Source organism: Limanda limanda, chromosome 10 (assembly GCF_963576545.1).
Source record: "Limanda limanda chromosome 10, fLimLim1.1, whole genome shotgun sequence".
In the NCBI taxonomy this organism is placed as follows: Eukaryota; Metazoa; Chordata; class Actinopteri; order Pleuronectiformes; family Pleuronectidae; genus Limanda; species Limanda limanda.
The window spans coordinates 17,489,943-17,507,825 of record NC_083645.1 but is presented as its reverse complement, the minus strand read 5'-3'; the positions used below and the strand labels follow the sequence as shown (position 1 = coordinate 17,507,825).

Genomic DNA, 17,883 nt, shown 5'->3' with positions numbered 1-17,883 from the left:
TTTGTATGATCACCAGCAGCATACATCGAGAGTGAGAGGGCTGGGAAAGCAAAGGGTGACATCGATGTGACATCACAGTCGGACAATCCCGACAAACATCACTTGCCTGTATGTTTTAAAATGTGTATTTACTTCTTTCCCTTTATCTGCATAACACAAGTCTACATGTCTCCCGATTCCAAATGTCCTGTGCACAGACAGACAGAGGGACATGGACACTTTACTGAGGAATGTCTTCGTGACGTCACTACATCTCAGCAATGGCAGGGAGCATGCAGACCCGCACGCGCGCCTCTCGCCAAGCGTACCTGCAGTCGGAGATCCACTGGGAGATCAGGGACTGTTTGACTGGGGGTCTCTGACTCTCGACCCCTCTCTGGGCCGGGGTCCCTCTCTGGGCCGCGGCCCCCCTCTGGCCCTCCGACCTGGACGGGCTGTGTTTGGTGGAGATGTCCGGAGCTGATGTGTCAGTGCTGGTGTGTAACTCGGGGCAGCTGCCCTTGCGTTGGCGTGGGGGGGCCGGGCTCGAGGCCCGCGGGATGCTGTGCGCCCTGGAGCGGGCCTGGCCCCCCCTCACCCTCCTCACACCGCCTGCCAGGTGGCTCTGGTGTCCGTAAAGAAACTCCAGAGGGTCGGAGTTACCAAACATCAACTCGTTCTCCTCCCTCTGCTCGACCTCGATGGCTGGTGCCTCCTCCTCCTCTGCGGGGTTCGACTCATATCTGGAGGATGGCTTCCCGCTGTGCCTCAGCCTCAGCCTCTGGGGACCGTCCTCCAGCTGCCTGGTGTGGGACTTGTGGTGAGGGGACACGTCCCTGCTGGGGAAGGTGGGGTGGGCCAGGTGGCAGATGGACAGCAGGTAGTCCTCAGAGGAGACAGATGTGATGTGAAGCGTGTTGGCCTCGTTCCGGTCCCTCACCGTCTCCTCGGTGCCTTCTCTGATGGTGGGCAGCACCAGGCGTCTCTTGGACAGAAGTCTGGACCGAGGCCGCATAGCTGAGGGGAGGACAGAGGAGGTCAGAGGAGGTCAGAGGTCATCACACAAAATACTGTCAATTCATTGGGAATATACACACAGTGGAAAGTGAGATTTGTATTGTCTTCTTGTTCATGGGGCTTTTCCTTTGAAAAGTACATTTCAACACAACATCTGGATATAGAGAAAGCAGTGGACAACGTCAGTTGTTGTTAAATAATCCCATCTGTGAGCTATACATCCTAAAAAGCATAATTTTGATTCACCAGCTTGTCTGAGACTTTCCTCAATGTCAGAGATGGCAACAATTTTTTTTTCGAAGCATAGTGTTTTTTTTTCAATCACTGAATTATTGCTGTTACATTGGCAAATAACTCTTAACACAGTCACCACGGTCCTCACACTATATTTATCAAAACCTCATTCACATATAAACCTTCCTCTACCTTCTCCCGACTCCCCCCCCCCCCCCCTGTTTTCAGACACCATCTGCCAGTGTAAACAGCCCAAAATACAAACAGCCCCAGAAAAGAAGCAGCATAAATACAGGACTAGTTTAACTGGGCTTCTCAGTCAGTTGAAGCCACAGAATGTGTCAGCCTCTATTTTTTTTCTCGCAACCCCATATTGTTTCAACCCTGAGTGCAGCCCACAGTTTATTTCGGTCCCAGCCTCCGTGCCAAAAATAGTGCACGCCAAACCAAAATACCAGCCTCTCCCAGTTTCTTCCAAGGTGTAACCATTGCTAAATTTAGACCACACCTTTGGTACACATCAGCTCCAACTGGTTCACACGGCAGCAGCAGCTAGACAGGCAGCCTGTGTGTTTTCACCCCGTGCATTATCAGTAATTATGGAAGATATTTCTTCACAATTTGCTTTCTGACTCACCTGCTTCTGATCAGTCTTACGTCGAGTCCTTTCTTCTTCTCTCCTCTCTTGCAATCGCAGGTTTCCGTCTGCAGGATTTTCCCTCGGCAGCTGGATGTGTGTTTTTAATTCAAGATGCTGTGTCTCCAGCCGGTGATGCTGCTTCTCAGAATCTCCAGCTGTCTCTGACCAGAGGCAGTGGCACAATGCAGGTCTATCGTCTCCTCTCATCCCTCCTCCTCCTCCTCCTCATCCCTCCTCCTCCTCCCTCTCCCTCTCTCTCCCGTTCTATTACTTTTGGTTTGCCCTCCTTCCCTGGTTCTATAAATAGACACACCATCCATTTCCTCAGCCCCAGCACTCACTGTCATTGGCCGACTGTATTGATGGAGAGAGGAAAATAGAGGCAAAGAAAAATGAGAGAACTAAGAAATGAAAGGAGAACAGGGGATGGTGAGAGAGAGAGAAAAGAGGAGATGAAGGGAATAAAACAGAAAACAAAGGAAGGAGAGGAGACGGTGGTTTATTTTCTTCTCTTATTTCTAATTGTTCTGTTTTGTTGATCAGAAAGAGAACTACGTCACCCCTGGTAATTTGGATGACATTTCCCAAAATGAATGATGCTTTGTGAAAACAGGAATCCACATAATGTGCAGCTGTTTTTTGACCTTATTCTGTAAAGCATGTAATGCTCATCATGCCGACTGCTGTTGGAAGCGCGTGTGAGAGCGGTGCACATGTTTAATAGCGGGGGGCGGACTGGAACAATCATTCAGACAGGCAGTTTGACTGGATCCCTGGCCGACCTCATGCAAACCATCAGAGCCCTAATTCTCAGGCTAACTCGATTTGGTCATTAAATAGGTCCCAGGCTGGTTAGAGATTTTGCCTCTGAGGAAAATCAGCCACATTATGAATATAAAAATGTGATCGACCATCTCATATTGTAAGAAAGATATATTTATATTAATCTTCTAACCAGATTTAGCAGTAGTGTGTTATTACAGGAGAAAGTAGAGGCTCTGTGTGTTCCAATATGAAATGTGTGCGTGTACAATTCATGGCTGAAATCACCTCAGGCTTCATGAACAGCATATGGTGACTCAACACACTCTGATCTTAAACCCACAAGTTAGAGAAGGAAGCAGCCCCCCCCCACACCTACAAAATGTAAAGAGTACAAATAGAATAAACCTCACAAAGAGCAACAGAGGATGGATCCCTGTAACAGGATGGACACGTAGATGTGTGAACAGAATAGAATCGACTTGACTGACAATCTGCTTATGAACATTACAGATTATAAACATTCATGAAAAATATGATGTGTGAGGCCGAACATGAGCCATGAAGCCCTGGAGAGGTCACAGATTAATCAAACATACAAGAGCCTAAACCAAAGAGATTGAACTCCCCCCCCCCCCCCCCCCCCCCGCGAGGAAGAGGATCCACATCCAAAACATCTGGAGTGAAATACCAACAGGCAGGTGAGGCAGAGAGGAACCAGGATGGCCGCTGGTTACAAGAGGAGAGCATGAGGGAATGGAGGAGGAAAACATACATTGGGGAATAAATGTCACTTACTGAAATGTAAAGCCTAATGTTAAGTTTTAAGTTTGGAATTAAAGGCCTGAACAGAGTCAAAAAGACTGGTGTCATCAGGGAGGTTGTTTCAGAGGAAGAGGGCCCAATATGAAAAGGCTCTGCCCTGTAACGTGAGATTGAATAACACCAGATGGGACATATAAGGACATCGGACAGTAGAGGAACCTCAAAGACTGATCCGACATGGAGAGAGAGCGAAGGGAACCTAAAGTTGGTGTAAAGTCTTCAAAAGTTCTGGATTTTGATAAATAGAATTTCTGGAATTGTCTTAAAATACGAACAGCTGCATTTCTGACCATTCAAAGACTTCCTGAGCCATCACATGGCCGTCCAGAAAATCAAGAAGAACCGAGTCTTTAATATCGTCTTTAATGCGCTGACGAAAAGGTCAGATCAAAAGAAACACCAGACTTCACACTATGTGAGGTTATCGAATTACTGTTGCTCGTTCAAACTGAGAACTTATAAAAAGGACATTATATAAAATTGAGCTTTTCACAAGCAGACCTTTAAATATGATCAGGAGGGTTATGAGCTTTTACTGGAAGATGCAGCCGAGTGTCACCAGCGTGACATTGGAAATAACCGTGTGTAATTTGAACAAGAGATGAATTATAAAGAGAGGAAAGCAGAACAGAGCAGTGGGGTTAGAAAGTAAAGATGTAATAATAATGCGAGGACCACAATGTTTTCTTTCAGATAAATAAGTATCTAACCACATGAAAGTCAGTCCAAAGAGGGAAGAATGGTTTTCCAATCAGAGTGAACTAAGAAATAAAATGCGTTGGTGGAACCTGGATCCACAAGATCATTTTCCATTTTAGCAAGTGCAGTTTCAGTGGAGTGGCAAGATTAGAGCTGAGGCTGCTGTAATACAAGACTGGAAGGGTTAGAGGCTGATCTATAATTATCTATAAATAAAGTCAATTAATAATATATTAGATTGTAGGAAACAAAACTGACCAGAGATATTTTTGAATGTTTAGCAGGGAGAGGGATGAGGAGGCAGGTACAGTCACTTTGGAAGCAAAGGCCAATTAATACAGTGAATCTGAGGATATTGTCTCCAAATGTATGAAAACAGAGACGTTCTGAGATTGTATTTAAAACTCCAGAATTTCAGCTGATTGTTTATTCCATCTATTTTGCTGGAGAAGTATCACAGAATAGTGAGCCTCATAATTCAGTACAAACTGGAGGGGTAGAGTGTTATGTTTCGTACAAACGTCTTTCACCAGTTTCTTTGACTAGGTTTGGTGCATCTGAATCAAGTGGAGTGGACGGTGTGATAAGGGAGACATGTTGTATTAAAAACTTCTAAACTACAAGATAGAATCAGGTCATGTTTGTGAGTAGGTTCCCAAACAAGGTGGGTGAAACCAAAAGAAACAGAATGACGTTACTCAGAGGTTCAGAGACCTCAGACTTGTAGAATTAGGTTATGCCCCTATTTGTTTGGTAACGTAGGTTGTACATGGACATATACTCAGGTGGGGAAATACCACTCATTTGTATCAGTAAACTACCTAAGTGGCATTTTTTTTCCTAAAATGTATAAATCTAGAATTTACACCTGTTTGATATTTCACAAACTGTCCTTTAGTATGTAGGCTATGGTTATGCTCTCACCCCCTGTTCCTTTGTTCATTAGTTAGTTTGTACGTTTGTTTGTGAGTGAGTTAACACAAAAACGACTCAACGGATTATCATGAAGCCCGGATGGAAGGAAGGATTTGGTGTGAGTCAGGAGAGAAAACATTCTTTTGTATCACTTCCTTTTTCAACATTTTTACTAATTTCTCAGGAAACGGTTCATGAACTTCGATAAAAACATATTTAGAGAACTGATATCCATGAGTGTGAGAATCTGGTGCAGCCTGATTTCATTTAAGGGGAGTGTCGGGAGGTTTACACCCGACTGGTGCCATAACACTTTGTTGTTGGTCATAAGAGACTTGATGTGATGAATTACGACTTAGATCCCACCTTAGGCAAACGTGATTTCCGGCTGAGCTCATACCGACTGAAGTTCTGAGCGAATACATATTTAGAAGCGATGAATAACAAAGAGGCTATTTTTGTCCAGAAGAGTTCCACATCTATTATACAGAACAATAAAACCCATTCAGGGAAGATGAGTTGAGCTTGAAGCAGGAGCGGTTATTTGTGTCTCATGTTTTCATGCAGATGCATATTTATCTGACACGCGTGAGCATTTGTCCACAGGTCAATTTGAATAATCTATCAATCAATCAATCAAGTTTTATTTGTATAGCCCACATTCACAAATAACAATTCGTCTCATGGGGCTTTAACATTGTGTGACATCCTCTGTCCTTAACCCTCAACAAGAGTAAGGAAAAACTACTAAAAACCCTTTTCACAGGTAAAAATATGTAGAAACCTCAGAGAGAGCCACATGTGAGGGATCCCTCTCTCAGGACGGACAGAAGTGCAATAGATGTCAGGTGTAAGAAAACATCATCAGGATTTTTAGCAGCATCCATTAGGCTAAACATTTTTCAATACTATGTGTCAGGCAGTCCCGCTGCAATCACAGTCTCTGGCCAGCAGCAAGACCACGATCCAGCATCAGGATGGGATCCACTATAATCCACAGTCATTGTCCACCGCCGCCAGTTAGAATCCATTATCAGCTGCCGCCTCGGTCGTGGTCCCTCATCATCCGATGCCAACGCGACAAAGGATCCTCCATTACAACGACGATCAGCTGGCACGATACAGAATCCACCGAACTGGATCCACCATTGCGACCTCCGACACGCGATCCACAATCATAATCCATGGTGCGGCCACAGCTGTGGCCCTGCATCCGCGGGCGCTAAGGCACAGAAACTCCGGGAAAAGGGGTCAAGTTAGTAACATGTACTGATCAGATAAGAATTATCTTGATGTGATAAATATGGAGAAAAGGAAGGAGAAGCAGGAAAGAGAAGCTCCGTGTGTCTTGTGTCATAAATTCCCTGTGCGTCTTAGCATCATCAGGGGTTTTTGCCATTTAATCAAATTTGGAACATCGCACAAATTAGCTCTAACTATAAGCTTTATAAAAAAGGAAGGTTTTGAGTCTACTTTTAAACGAACAGAGCGTGTCTGCCTCCCTAACTGAAAGTGAGAGATTATTCCACAGCAGTGGGGCTTGATGGCTAAAAGCTCTGGCTCCTACTCTACTTTTAGAGACTTTAGGGACAACAAGTAAACCTGAGTTCTGGGATCGGAGTGCTCTAGTAGGTTGATATGGAACTAACATCTCTTTAAGGTAAAGAGGTGCCATATCATTAAGGGCCTTGAAGGTGAGGAGGAGAATTTTAAATTCTATTCTAGATTTAACAGGAAGCCAGTGTAGCGATGCTAATACTGGAGAAATGTGCTCTCTTTTCTTAGTTCTCGTCAGGACACGTGCTGCGGCATTTTGGACCAGCTGCAGAGTCTTTAACGACTTGCTGCTGGAGCCTGATAATAATGAATTACAATAGTCCAGTCTCGATGTAACAAAGGCGTGGACTAGTTTTTCTGCATCTTTTTGCGAAAGGACATGTCTGATTTTTGAGATATTACGCAAGTGGAAAAACGCGGTCCTAGAAATTACTTTTAAGTGACTATTAAAGGACAAATCAGGATCGAAGATCACTCCCAAGTTCCTGACTGTGTCATTGGAAGCAAGGGCAATGTCATCTAGCGCAGCTATATCATTAGATAATGTATCTCTAAGGTGTTTAGGGCCGAGTATTATAACCTCTGTTTTATCTGAGTTTAATAAGAGAAAATTGCGGGTCATCCAGGTTTTTATGTCCTTGAGACACGCTCGAAGTTTAGTTAATTGATTACTTTGATCAGGTTTTATTGACAAATATAACTGGGTGTCATCCGCATAACAGTGAAAATTTACCGAGTGTGTCCTGATAATGTTTCCTAGTGGAAGCATATATAATGAGAATAAAATTGGGCCGAGCACAGACCCCTGTGGGACTCTACTGGACATTTAAGTCCCAGTTCACAGGGAGATTTAGGCCTCTGACCACTGTGGTAATTCAGTGATGGGTTTGCAAACAAGGGTTAAATATTTGTGACACTTACATTAAATTTACAAGGCACTGTTCTGTTGAGTTGATAATGTTACATGTGATAAAATGCCGAAAGCACTAATTAGGGGGAACTTCTAAAACACAAAGCTTTTGCTTTATTATTTCACAATGAATAGTCAGTAAATATTCCTCCAGTTTAAATATGATGCTGTGTGTATGAGTGTATTCACGATGCAACACATTCATTATTAATTGTAAATGCATGGTGTGTATATTTGGCACGTATCACATGATTGCTCACCAGAGGATTTATACACATTATGCTTCAGAGCCTTCAGTCAACAATCAGCCACTCTGAGGAAAAAGGCTTTCTGTGTGTGTGCAAGTGTGTGTGTGTGTGTGTGAGTGTGTGTGTGTGTGTGTGTGTGTGTGTGTGTGTGTGTGTGTGTGTGTGTGTGTGTGTGTGCAGCTTCGACCCCCTCCTCCTCAGTGAGTCACATGAGTCACGTCTTCTTTGCGTCTATCCTATAAAAAGACTGCTGGCTTTTTATGGACCCAGTCACAAGGAGCTAAATTTGCCTCAGAGACGAACATAAACTGACACACATGCACAGCCTGGCACGTGGCGCCGAACATCAGTCGTCATGACGGAAATGACATGTAATTGCATTCTGCTGACAAAACAACATGCACCACATCAAGCGCACTCTCTCCGAATCTACATACAAACGTCAGGATGCTAATTCAAGAAAAAACAAAGATGAGATTGAACAACAGTTATTCCTGTGTCTGTTGTTGTGTGTGTGTGTGTTTACAGGGGAAGAGCTGCCTCATCAGCCGGCACTGCAGGTGTATGGACAGGGCTAGCAATGGCTTCATTTGTTTTTCTGAACACAGCGAAGCATTTGACAATAAAAATCTTATATATGTATAAAATTGATAGAAAAGGCATCTGTTTGATCTTTTTAAGAACAGGGAGGGTTAAACACTTCCAGTGCTGATGAGAGAACCTTTGCTCATCTGTTTGGAACCCTCTAGTTCATGATCAGAGGAAACTTGTATTTCTAGAGGAGGTGGAAGTGTCATCGCTCCCCTCGGTCCAGAAACACAAAGACGCCGGTGGTGGCTGAACTCACAGTGCCCTGGGAGGACTGGTTAGCCATCTCTCACCAGCAGAACAAAGGAAAGTACCAGGATCTGGTTGATGAGGTGCAGATCAAAGGCTGATTCCCCATCAAAGTGGACTGCCGGGGCTTCCCAGCAACACCAGAGCACGGTTTTCTGCACAGGATTGATGAAATAAAATGGACGGAAGAACTGAAGAACTGAAGAAAACAAGGCTCAGGCACCTCAACATCACAGGAACCTCCAGAGCGTTCGAGTGAGAATGTCCGGTAATTACCCAGAGTTCAGTGCAGGTCTGAAAGCTGATTTCTGTTGCTTTCTGCTCGTAGCAGAGCATCCCTGATGTTTTATTTTCTTTAAGGCATAAGTGGGATTAAAGCCCTCAGCACTCCTCTCCTCTCTGTTTTGAAGCCTCTCGCTCTCAGACCCTTTGGGTTCAATAAGAATTTGATTGATATGGGAGGAAGCTTATGTTTTATGGCTGATAAAAGCATCGGTATGTAGGTGAAGAGAGCCGGACTCTTAGAGCTGAAGGATGGATAAATGGAACAGAGTCTGGTTATTGATTTTCATCACAGAGCTTTCCGTTACCAGACAGCTTCTGAGAAACGGTCAGAGAGCGGAGTCATCGTTTGAAAGGCAGAGGGGGAAGTTTCCTCTGAGAGGTGGCTTCCTCTTCCCAGAACCGGCTTTTGAAATGCACTTACGGGAAAAAACTAATCGAGGGATGGACAAGATACAACGTACTATCATCTAAACACAACCACCCATCATGAATACTTTCATTTGCATCTGTTTGTCTTGTCAGTTATAAGCAGTTCACACAATCTTCTGGACAGATTAGCATGAAACTTGGTGGGAGGTTGTGGTATGAGTCAGGGAAGAACACGTAACATTCTGGTGCAGAGCAGGATCCGTGGGCGGATTGAAGAAACCACATTATTTAACATATAGTTTATTGGATTTTTTTACATTTTCACAGTTTTCGAAAATAATGATTTATGGATCCTGAAGAAAAACTCAGGCACATTAAGGGAGCTGATATATATGAGTGTGTGAAAATCAAGTCAGCTTGATTGAATACAAGGAGTGTTGGGCCTTGTTGAAGGTAGTCTCTCTCCTGAGTGTCATTCCAGTTCAGAGTTTGTTGTGGGTCATAGGAAACCTCTAGTGATTTCGTGCTAAGACCAAACTGACCGAATTTCTGGTAGATATATTTAGAAGCGATGAATAATAAAGGGGATATTTCATCGACTCATAAACAGAACAACATTATAAAAACCCCATTCAGTGTAGATGTGGGGGGGGCGGGAGGGGGGGCGTAAACATAAAGACTTTGTTGTAAAAGGAGCTGGTATTTATGTCTTGATGAATTGTGTGAATTGATTCCCTTTCATTCAGAGGCATATTTCTCTGACACTACCATTTTTTGTCAAATCCTTTGTACCATGTAAACGATTTGTGTACAAAGTTATTCCAAACGAGTCAGGAAGATAATCAGCTACTTATATTTCAATTGTATCTCCAGGGGAAGTAAACAGGGCAAAGCAGATTTTAAAAATCTTTTGTGGCTGTGAAGACATCGTGATTACTTCCAATCGTACCACAGCTCAGAAGTGACCTTGTTTAATCTCGTCTTTCAGTGCTCAGAATAAATGAACAGACACTTGACTTATCTCTGACTGGACACAAAATGCATCTTTATTTTGGACTCACTTCAAGGCAAACGCACAGGAAGGTACTGTGCTTATATTGGGCGACACAAATATCCCTTTAATTTATCTCTTGGTGTTATTACTGGGCTAACCCACTAAGTTTGACTTTGTCTCCCAGGGGGTGAAATGGTGTTATTGACCATGCCGTCCTAATTTGCTGCTCAGCGTTCCTTCCGTTCGGTATTGATAGACACAGAAGAATCTGCAAGAACTGTAACCGGAGTGATGTGATCACTGAGGACAAATGATGTCGGCTTTTGAAAACAATCAACGGGCAGCTTTTTGGGGAAAAAAAAGACCGAAACCAAAAGACAAGTAATTGAATTATGAAAGCTATGAATAGAGGATGATATGGAAGTCTTGCAAATCAAGGGAGTCAGAAAATGTTCTTCCATTGAAGTGTAATGTCGCATAGTTTCAAAAGGATTTTTAACATGTCAATCAGTGTAAGGTTTCTAATACAATCTATACCAGATGCAAAGGTAGATAGTATGTGTCTATAGGTGCAGTGTAATGGTTTATTTCCTGGTGATGCCAGAATTTCTGCTCATACCATGAAGGCTTCACTGGTATCTATTAATGAAGATAGGTTTGATTTAATGATTCAAAGGCCTGAATTATCTGTCACCTCAATACAACAGAAGTGAAGGAAATCCTTTATTGCTTTAAGTGAATTAAATTACATTAAAAAAAAATAATAGCAACTTGCTTTTTCAGAAACAGTTTGCAGATCTCACTGAGTATAATTTTTGCTATTCTTTCAACCTTCCATAGTTCCCTGTGAAATAAGTGATTTCCTGTGCCTCTACCACATGTGAGAGACTTTGTAAAGTCATGTTTACTCATGCACTGGACCCGCTGCATGAAAAGGGAAGAGACTGAGCTTATCTTTATATTATATGAGCATCAGTTTTGTTCAGAAGTCACACTGTGTACCTTGACCCAGATACTCTCATTCTGTCCAGATAAAGAAAGGCCGGTCTGAGTGACTACAGCAAACATGAATACATAAACTCTGTCTCCGCCTACTTGCCAGTTACGGTACTACTCTTGAATCCAATCCAATTTGATTAAATTGTTGCTTCACTGGTACAAACTGGATTCGAGGCCACAAAGTCTCGTGAGTTGACCTAAAACTGCTGTTGTAAAGGCTGAATGAAAATCACACAACATTGATAATTTGCAAAAATTCCACAGGCACTAAAACTTTAATAAATATTAAACTTTAAGTTTCATATGTACATATATCGTACAGAAAGATCCGTAGGTGCCATTGCAGCTGCTGCAAGTTGGAGATGTACCAATGATAAAACTTCTAGAAAAGAAAATATACCGACCCTCAAAGCTTCTATGTGGATACAGCTGATACAAACAGGCGTAGTGTACTTTTTGTATTCTTTTACATAAATTAATTAATGATGGACATTGCTTTTAGCAAAACTGACAAAAAAAGCACCATACTCGACTGGCCATTACAAATAAAAACAAAAAAAGGCAATAAAATATACTTTTTTCTCTTGGTTTAGTGAGATATCAAAATATATCATCAAAATCCATGAAGCACCAAGGGTTTGATAAAGTCTCTCACCAGACCTCCACACTGTATCTTAACTTCCTGAGAGGTGACAGACCCTGTGCAGTCTGACAGACTGAAAAGGAAACACGATCCAAGCAGTGTAAACGTTCACAATGTGATTAAACCAAAGGGACACTTTGACTTTCTGATTGTTTGGCATTTAAATTATTACGGTGTCCGAAAGCTCCAACTGTGTGTGTGTGTGTGTGTGTGTTTATGTGTGTGTGGTATTCAGAGTGCTGGCCACTTAACAACATTTGCATCCAGAGCTACAGCTGCTGTTATTAGGGAGCTGAAAGCCATTCATATCTGTTTTGGGGAAATGAGCTGCAGTCCTGGGCTGTAATATAATATCAGATGGAGATTTGGACTCTATGTTGTAGATTTTGTTGCAACCATAAGTGCCAGTTCAGATAATACCATTTCACAAACTCCATTACATCTTATCTACATCATCCATTGAGTGAATCCTCAAACAGGACTGTAGGTGGTTTAGAGGGATAAAAGCTATGGCTCTTTAAAGTGCTGGTCCAACTGGAGGTTTTATCCCTTCTGTCTCTCATTATTGTGTTTACACAGGTGAAGCGATTTGCTTCAAACCGTCTGTTCTCTAACGGGCTTTTCACTATTCAAAGCAACTGTTCAAACATGTGGCCGTCGTATTCTCTCCATGCAGGAGCCCTGATAGTCCTGATTGTCCTGATGTGACTGAGAGTTTGTTGTTTTTTGGGAAAGGCCTGACAGAAAGCACCATGGCAGTTCACACAGGGGTTTAAAAAATGCTTACAAGTGTCTGTAAAGAAAACATTAATCTCTATAAGAGGAATGAGCAGTTCTGGTCTATCGTGCTGCGTGGCCTCTCTTCATCCGCAGGAGAAAGTTCCGCTTCTCCTCCAGAAGCTCCTGAATGCGTTTGTTCCTGGTTCTTTCTCGGAGATTCACCCGGCGCTTTGGGATCAGGTTGTTCCGAGAGATGTCATTGTCTACGCCGGAGATCCTGTTGTACGAGAGATCGATGGAGTTGTTCTCTCTGTTCTCCTCAGCTTTTCGAGGAAAGGCTGTGGTGGTTGTGATGGCGGGTTTACCCGTTGATGTATAGATGGTGGTGGGAGGCGAGGTGATGATGGGCTCAGGGGTTGTCGTGGGAACACTCACAGGGATGTACTCAGACAGGTCCAGCCAGGGTGTGGAGGCAAGATCTGTCATGTCCTGGCTGTGGATGATCGGGATCACCATGGTGAGGCCGTCGTCGAGCACAAGGGTGTCGCTGACCAGTCCAACGTGGTCGTAGGACACCGTGATGTCATCGCCACTGAGAATAGCCCCGCTGGTTACTGTGACATCACCGCTGCTTATCATATGGACATCACCAGGCGGCAAGGTTCCACTGGACATTGTGACATCATCAAACTTTGTAATACCAGTGGGAGTTGCAAGATCGTCCAACATGCCGGGTGTTGTCTCTCCAGTGTCTTTGCTTTCATGAAACCACAGCGGAGGTTCTGTAGCTGCTGTGTAGTTACTGATAAAAGTGACATAGACTCCTGACTCAGGAATGGGTGATGGATCATACACGCTGGTGCTGGAAGAGAAGGGCTCTCGTGATGGTTCCAGGATGTAGGGATAACTAGTTGTGGTGGAATAAGAAGACACAAGTGTTTTCTTTTTTGTAATTGTCTTTTTCACTAGGCCCTGTGAGTCTGTAGCATTTCGGGGTCCCAGCTTTGGGTTCTTTTTGTTGTTTATCCTGGTTTGAGTTTGTTTTGTTACTTTTGTCTTTGGCTGAATCTTTTTTTTGGAACCGGCCTTTGGTGGAACCTTGGCTTTGGGTTTTTTTTTAGGAGGCTGTTTTACAATCGTGGTCTTTTTGGGAGGTGGTTTTTCTGGAGTATTCTTTTTAGGAGATGTCTTTTCTTGAGTAGTCTTTTTGGGAGTGTTTTTTTCTTGAGTAGTCTTTTTAGGAGTGGTCTTTTTAGGAGTGGTCTTTTCTGGAGTAGTCTTTTCTGAAGTAGTCTTTTTGGGGGATGTCTTTTTTGGAGTAGTGCTTGCTGGAGTAGTGTTTTGAGGAGTGTTTTTTTCTGGTGAATTATTTATGGGATTTCTGTTCAGAAAGGTATTCAAAGGAATTGTTTTCTTTTTTGGATTGTTCTTCGGTGGAACAGCTTTTCTTGTCGTATTTTTCAGCGCAGTATTCTTTTTGGCATTAATCTTTGGTGGAATCACCTTTTTGGGTTTTTTCTTTGGAGGAATTTTCTTTTTGGGCTTGGATTTCAATGGGGAGTCTGTTTTTGTGCTAAATTCTGCTGGAATTGTGATGGTTGGACTGGTGGCTGCAGAGAGGGTTATGGTCGTTATTACTCCAGATGTTTTTGGACTATTTGTAGTGCTTTGTAACTTTGGATCTGGGCTTTCATCTGTGTCTGGGACCGGCAGAGGCCGGGGATGAGCAGTAATACTGGGAGAGGTGGTAATTACTGAGGTGGTTGCCATGGAAAAGGCGGTAGGGACAACAGGAGCACTCGTGGCAGCTGATGGATGACTTGCAATCATGTCAGTGGTGCTGAGTGAGGTTGGGGTGGAATGAGGAACAGGGACGGGGGTGCTGGAATGAGTGATGGTCCAGGAGTTGGTAGTCGAAGCAGATATGGTGGTAATGAGAGATTTGGTGGGTTGGATGGTGGTGAAATCAGCACTGAGGGTGCTGGTGGGTGGAGGAGCTCTGACAGTGGGATGGATAGAGGTGATGGGAGTGGACCTGGAGGAGGAGGTGGGAAGAGGCTCTGGAATGGTGACATTGCTGCAAGACTTGCAGCACATGCGCTGGTAGTCCGGTAGAGAGCAATAGCGCTTCAGCACCTCCATACGACAGAACATGGAGCGGTCACCATGACAACGCTGGCCTGTGAATGAGAGAACACAGAGCTGAGACTGGGTACAGGGCTAGAGACTACGTAGAGGTGTGTCCTTGTGTTTTAAAAGATTGTGTAACAATGAGAGTATATTATTTAGCAGAAGTCTGGCTGTGCATGTTAGTGTACACACACAGAGGGCATTCGTTAATGTGTGTGTGAGTGTTTTTGTGTGTTGGTTCCACACCGTGCAGAGTAAAGTGGTAAAGCCAGACCATTAGCAGAGGATGCAGGGAGAAGGAAGAGAAAAACCCAAACATCAAAAGGAGTCATGAGATTAGTCCAGAGCAACTGAAATGGAAAAAGAAGGGTTGCCAGTCTTTGTGTTGTAAGTATCTGTCCTTCAGGTCGGAATTTTTCATCTAGGTTCGATGTCTAATTTTTACTTCTTGTTCGTTGCGTTCCTCGTCAATTTTCAGTTTAATTTCCAAACCCTGCCACTTGACTTGTATCTTTTTATACCAAACCAGTAAAACGAACCGTGTTCTCCTGACAGATAATCACTCCAGTGAAAATTCCTATTGAGAGAAAGATCACACTTTTTAAAACATTTTTATTGATACAACTTTGCTGTTGAGAATGACAGGAACTGAAATAATGAGATGTAACGCCACCCCTGCTCAATATATAGATATATTCTTTTCTTAAGAAAAATAATTCAACTGTATCGAAAGTTACAAGTTCACAGTCACTTTGGTAAAACACTTCATTACTTGGAAATCAACCAGTCAATCTGTTTATCGACTGAAAAAAAAACAAAAAAAACATGATGTACATAAATGATATTTGCTGTTTAAATAAAATACATAATTTCCATGATGATGTAAAAACTGGAATGGCACATTAAGTGTCATATGAAACATTTACAAAACATTAATAAAATTTCCCTGATAAATCAAAGTGCATATAGACGCAGTGCACGTAGTCCATCTGAATGTTTCTTCAACGTTAGCCAAACGTTAGCCAGCCCCACGCAGCAGGCCAGTGAAGCCACAAAACAGTTACCCATAGTATAGAATATTATAGAAGAAGATAACAGTCATGAACATTATTAAATACAGTCAACACCAATGTTATATACAGTATCGCACTGCTAGGTCTGGCTTGGTCTCATACAGTCCAACTCCAGCAGAAGGAAACCTTGGATAGCTCGCTACATAGTCACAACAGAAATATGTGATCACAATACAATGACAAGTCTGAAGTGTTTTTTTTTTTCTAGATGCCATACGTGTCCATACCCTAGGCCCTTTGTAAACCCTTCCCAGTAGTCAGACATTGGTCCAACATCACCTTGGTAGGTTTGATGGTTGGCGGGTGTGAGTTTGTTAAGTTGGTTTGAAGCTGCCTCTATTCCGAGTGAAACTTTGAATGAGTAAAGCCATCTCTTTCACAGATAAATGCCATTACATTCAATCCAAGATAAGGCATTGTTCATGTGGTTAATGTTCATCAAACTAAAATGAGATCATCGGACACTCTCAAATCAAAGTTTATGAGGTATTTCTGTATCTGATTGCGATGTGTAAAAGCCCGAATGAAGAAGCACCCCTACACACACAGAAACACACAGACACAAACACACTCACACAGCGACAGACACACACACACACACACACACACACAAACACAATCACACACCCACACACACTCACAAACCCACACACACAGACACAAACAAACACACTCACACACTTTTACTAACAAGACGACAGCTTCTGATTCACGCGCCCGTTCAGTTAATCACTCGTTAATACTTACGCACAAGTCCGACATGCTTCCATCAACATATACACACAGACACACACACAGACACACAAACACACACTCACACACACATGATGAATGCAAATGTGCATGATAAAACGTGATCCTATCCTTAAAGAAAACAAGAAGCGACAGTAAACCACTGATCCATCTGAGATAATGGAGAGGCAACTAACTGACCAAGTCCTGCATAATATAGGTCTAACCCCTTCCCCCGAAACACTTTACCTTTATTAAATATTCATCTGTATTCATGTAAAATCAATAAAAAAATACACATAACAGTCAAGGATCTAAGCGATCAATAGCAGTCCAAAGGTTTTAGGCAAATAAGCTACAGCTTATTCATGGTAAAACATTATTAATATTATTGTTACTCATATAGATTTAGATTTATAGGTATATATAAATACAAATATATTTATAGATGTATTTGTTTAAAGTCTGCAAGCACAAATAAGCTGCATTTATTGAACTTTAGTATAACAGTCAAAGAGAGGATGGCTGATGGTGAGGTGAAATGGGAAGCAACCTCAAGCGGTCAGACTACCCTGTTTTTTGTTGTTTTTTTGAATTTGCCATCACTTCAAGATTTCCTCAAGTTCCCTCCCGCTGAAATCAAAAGGTTTACCGATGTCACTTCCTGTCCCTGTGCTGACTTCCTGTCAATCTGAGAATGGAACGTAGAATGAGACGCCATTCTCATCCCAATGGAACCAGGATGTCAGATGAGCACTTTAGCAAAGATGTCCTCATTGTGACAAGATCACATTCACAATAAAGCTTTCATATTTTTTTTGTATAACTTTTTTTTCTCTATATGGATATTTATATACCTTCAGTTTATTTTCACACCGGTTCCTCCTCACAATGACAGTGCGCTACAAAAAGAAAAAAGCGCAGCTGTATCTCAGGAGCGGTAACCCATGACAACACGCGGCTCGCTTGCGCAAAACATGGCCGCCGAGTGCAGAGAAGGCTCCCTCGCACAAACACGGCCCCTCGACGCGTGTCAGAAGGTGTCGCTGAAAACCTGTTCGCCACTTCGAATCCTTTTCACATCAAATTTTTTGTTGATCTTTTGAGTTTTCGACTGGCCAGCGGTTACAACACAATGCTCCACAGAGGAGAGAGAGTTAGATAGAGAGAGAGACAGAGCAAGAGAGAACCAACTAGCACACACAGGAGCCAGAGACCTCCCCCGAGTCAGAGCCGTCTCAGACATAGAGAGAGAGACAAAACATCCCCCCCCCCACCAAAAGAGAAGCAAAAGCTTTGCCGCTCGCTCACGGGC

At 42.9% G+C, this 17,883-nt stretch overlaps 2 protein-coding genes across 2 annotated transcripts in view; both read right to left on the bottom strand.

The window, feature by feature from the left end:
* si:dkeyp-72g9.4 (uncharacterized) lies at positions 1-1,969 on the bottom strand. Its single transcript, XM_061079182.1, has 2 exons — positions 1,868-1,969; positions 1-996 (listed from the first exon to the last, which is right to left on the bottom strand). The coding sequence occupies exon 2, from the start codon at positions 992-994 to the stop codon at positions 248-250; it is 747 nt and encodes a 248-aa protein (XP_060935165.1). The 5' UTR covers positions 995-996; positions 1,868-1,969; the 3' UTR covers positions 1-247.
* A 9,544-nt stretch (positions 1,970-11,513) lies between these two features.
* LOC133012157 (A disintegrin and metalloproteinase with thrombospondin motifs 2-like) overlaps positions 11,514-17,883 on the bottom strand; it is a 111,209-nt gene continuing 104,839 nt past the window's right edge. Inside the window, exon 22 of the mRNA XM_061080136.1 lies at positions 11,514-14,813. Coding sequence (XP_060936119.1) covers positions 12,754-14,813 — 2,060 coding nt within the window. The 3' untranslated portion in view covers positions 11,514-12,753. The remainder of the gene's footprint in view (positions 14,814-17,883) is intronic.

Excerpts from the sequence above, each read along its gene's own strand:
- si:dkeyp-72g9.4 (XM_061079182.1), bottom strand. The coding sequence starts at position 994 with ATGCGGCCTCGGTCCAGACTTCTGTCCAAGAGACGCCTGGTGCTGCCC.